This window comes from Nothobranchius furzeri, chromosome 4 (assembly GCF_043380555.1).
Source record: "Nothobranchius furzeri strain GRZ-AD chromosome 4, NfurGRZ-RIMD1, whole genome shotgun sequence".
NCBI lineage: Eukaryota > Metazoa > Chordata > Actinopteri > Cyprinodontiformes > Nothobranchiidae > Nothobranchius > Nothobranchius furzeri.
The window spans coordinates 63,914,490-63,918,214 of NC_091744.1; the positions used below are offsets into that span (position 1 = coordinate 63,914,490).

The following is a 3,725-nucleotide window of genomic DNA, read 5'->3' on the forward strand; positions in this document are numbered from 1 at the left end:
TTTTAATGATGATTTTAATGTTTTTAAAAACGAACATTTAAACGTTTAATGAAGATTTATACTCAACAAGCATATATATATTCTGATATATATCAGACATATATATCTTGTTTCTACATATCAGAAGGAGACAGCTTGTTTCTTTATGATGTCAGAATGATACTGCTTGATGGGCATATTTTGATTTAGAAGTCAGTGTATTTTATTTAGAATTCAGGGTTTTTATTTAGAATTTCTTTTTTATTTTGAATTCAGTCTTAAACTCCAGAACGTTAAAGTGGACTTTGAGAAGGAGAGGGAAGACAATAAGTTACTTCGTGACCAAGTTGGGGATCTGAAGAGAAAACTTGCCTTTTGTAACAACAAGTTATCTCAGAAAACCGAGAAAGTTCGAGAACTAGAGGAGAAACTAGAAGAACAGACTCTGGAGCTCCAAGCCACACGTTTTAAACTCGACGTTTTAAACCCCTCCATGAGGCCACCACAGCTCAGCAGAACATCGTTGTAGCTTCTTCTGGGGAGAAAAACACTTACAGAAAAAATAAAGTTAACAGCTGAAATAGCAGGAAATAATACAGTTAAAGAGCAGATTGTAGAAGAAAGAAACCCCTGGGTTAAACTGGTCTGTCTACTGCATAATGCTGAACTCTAACATGTGTCCTCAGGGAAGGACCTGATTGGTGTCCAGAACCTGCTGAAGAAGCACCAGGCTCTGCAGGCTGAGATCACAGGTCATGAACCTCGCATCAAGGCTGTCACCCAGAAAGGAGAGACCATAGTGGAGGAAGGTAGAGCAGGTCTGGTCCTGACATGTTTCTGAGGTGTCTGCAGGTTCTGGCTCACTTTGTTTGGGTCCAGGTCACTTCGCTGGTGAGGAAGTGAAGACTAAACTGTGGGAGCTTCATGGACGTTGGGACAAGCGAACATCTCCACACCTGCTTTGTGTTTGTGTGACTTTAGGTTGTTTTACTTGAACTCGCGTCTTTAGCTGAATGAGGATGGAGAGACGGGTCGGACCTGGAGCAGGTCGAGGTCTTGCAGAAGAAGTTTGACGACTTCCAGAAGGTCGGACTTTTCCTCCTCTCCGTCTTCCAGCAGCAGCTGTCAGATCAGCTCAGGTGATAATCAGCAGGTGCTTTTGTCCTGCAGGACCTGAAGGCCAACGAGTACCGCCTGAGGGACATCAACAAGGAGCATCTGAACTGGAGTCAGAAGGTCTGATGGCTGAGGAGGCTCCTATGGTTCAGGCTCAGGTGAGCGTCACCTGTCTGCAGCAGCTGGTCCCTCTCACTTCCTGGTTTGTTAACTCTGCTCGTCTCTGTTTGTAGCAACAAGAACATCTGGGTTCTGCTCCTGGAAAGGTGCGTGTTGTCCTCCGCCTCCACCAGAACCAGACGTGGTGTTTTTGTTACCACTCATTTGTTTGTTTACAGGATGAAGCCGACTCTAACCCCGGCTTTCCACAGGAGTCGTCAGCAGCACGTTACTGCAGCAGCACGTCATAGCTGCTGATAGGAACTGCTGTGGTCAACAGAACCTTTTCCACTGGAGCCGTCAGCAACCGTCAGCAGCGCGAGTCGGCCGCGTCTCAGGAGCAGCATGTCGCGGCCTTTACGCGCCGGTTCTATTTTCTACGCGCGACGCCTCTGAAACGGGTCAAGTTCGACATTTTTGGGGAAGGAAAGACAGGAAATCGGATGCGGAAATTGAGAGAAGCTACCGAGATTTTCAGAATAAAGAACGTACTGCCTTCCGGTTGCTTTACTTTTAAAAAAGGTTACTAACTGCGGCCCCGTGAGAAGTTATCACCTAGGTAGCGGTCTCCTTTGTTTTTCAGGTCCGTATTGGCGATTATAAAACGGACAGAACATAAAACGCAAACCATGTTGTAGTTTTCTCCTGCTTGTTGTTGTGTTTACTGACGAAGTCACTCGTGTGACTTCGTGCTCGGTCGGTGACAGCTGCTCCCCTGCTGCTTCGCGTCTCGTGGGAAGGGCCAAGCAGCAGCTTACGCAAGCAAGACGTGCTGCTGCAGTAACGTGCTGCTGACGGCTCCCGTGGAAACCCGGGGCAAGACAGCGTCACCCTAGAAGGTGAGTTCATTCAGCTGATCAGAGGTCACCTCTGATGGCCGCAGTCACGGCCGACCGTGCTGACATCACACAGGAATTCAGGTGACCCGGCAGGCACCAGGTGCTGGTGAAAGTGGGGACATGTCAGCTGGTTGCCATGGCTACAGTTATCTTTATGCATCTGTATGACTGCTGACTGGTGTGTGTTTCCTGTGACCTTTGACCTCAGACCGTACGGTTGGGCGTTCAGACGACGGCTAACTTTAATTCCATCAAGGTAAGAGGAAGCTCTTCCCTTCCTGTCTGAGCGATCCGTCTCCAGGTTTCCTTGTCCGGCGTCCAGCCCGCTGGCGTCCACCTTCATCTCACTGGGTTTGGTTTCTCTCCAGGAGCTGAACAACCGCTGGCGCTCGCTGCAACAGCTGGCTGAAGACCGGAGCAACATGCTGGGCAGCGCCCATGAGGTGCAGCGCTTCCACAGGTACCCCGCACACTTATGCGCCGCTTACGGGTCAGTAGAGTTTGGACCCACACTCAGACGGAGTTCTGATGTCTTCTCAGAGACGCTGATGAGACCAAAGAGTGGATCGAGGAGAAGAACCAGGCCCTGAACACAGACAACTACGGCCACCACCTGGCCAGCGTTCAGGCTCTGCAGCGTGAACATGAAGGCTTTGAGCGTGACCTGGCAGCTCTGGGTGATAAGGTCCGCTTCCTGATCGGTACCAGGACCCGGGTTGTCTCTGGAGACACGTTCTTCATGGTTCTGGTGACTCCACCCCAGCCGTTCCTGATCAGCGATCAGCGGGGTGTTTTCCTATTTAAGGTGGATGGAGGACACAATTTGACGCCAGAAGATTGCCTCAGTTTTGGTAGTAACCAGCCACTCGTGTTACCTCTAGTGTTCCTAGGATTAATGTTATTTCGTAGTGTTTTTGCTCTTATATTGGATTTACCATTCTTCAGGATTCCTGTCGACCTCATTGGATACTGACCTCTACTCCAGGATTTGGATATTCAACACACAGACCTTATCACCACCCTCCATAACCCACCTCTCATCTCACCCAGTGCCCCATCCACCAGGACGCCCCGCTTCTCTCCACCTCTGCTCCCTCTCCTGCGCTTCCCCCGGCTCTCTACCTCTCCCTCCTCCAGCCAACACATACACCCACCACAGTAAGTCTGCTGAACACCTCTGCCTGCCTACAATGGATTTTGAAAGCAGAACCTAAGCTCACCTGTGTTCTCCCTCCTCCAGACGCTGAGCTGTTGTTGCAGTTCCAACCACAGACTTATCTGTGCACCTTAAGTTCCTCCTTATAAATAAATCATTTTTTCCATCAGTTTTTGGTCAGTGTTGTATTCTGCATGTCTTGGGTTAAGTACCTTCCTCCAAACATGACACTCCTCTTCAAAGAGCAAATCTGTTCAGCACATTCTGACAGACAGACCACCATTCTTCTGTCATGATGCTGTACAGGACATTTTTATAGTTTTTCTTTTTAAAGATAAATAGGATTACACTTAAAGAGCAATACTTGCACATTATCATTTTCCCACACTTCTGTATAACTGTATTTTGTTGTTTTTCAATAAAGAATGACAAATTATTTAAGTTTGGTTTTTGTTGCACACAAATATATATCTGTA

At 48.0% G+C, this 3,725-nt stretch overlaps 1 protein-coding gene across 3 annotated transcripts; it reads left to right on the plus strand.

Annotated features, from left to right (window-relative positions):
- Positions 1-504: 504 nt before the first annotated feature.
- Positions 505-3,418, plus strand: LOC129153485 (uncharacterized). 3 transcript variants are annotated; one of them, XM_070550327.1, is made up of 9 exons: positions 505-870; positions 961-1,065; positions 1,150-1,253; positions 1,329-1,361; positions 2,302-2,349; positions 2,462-2,553; positions 2,634-2,944; positions 3,039-3,251; positions 3,334-3,418. In XM_070550327.1, the coding sequence occupies exons 3-9, from the start codon at positions 1,221-1,223 to the stop codon at positions 3,396-3,398; spliced, it is 795 nt and encodes a 264-aa protein (XP_070406428.1). In that variant the 5' UTR covers positions 505-870; positions 961-1,065; positions 1,150-1,220; the 3' UTR covers positions 3,399-3,418. The 3 variants fall into 3 exon arrangements, with proteins under 3 accessions (XP_070406428.1, XP_070406429.1, XP_070406427.1); XM_070550328.1 differs by having other exon boundaries at positions 505-788; positions 859-1,065; XM_070550326.1 differs by having other exon boundaries at positions 505-1,065.
- Positions 3,419-3,725: the final 307 nt, after the last annotated feature.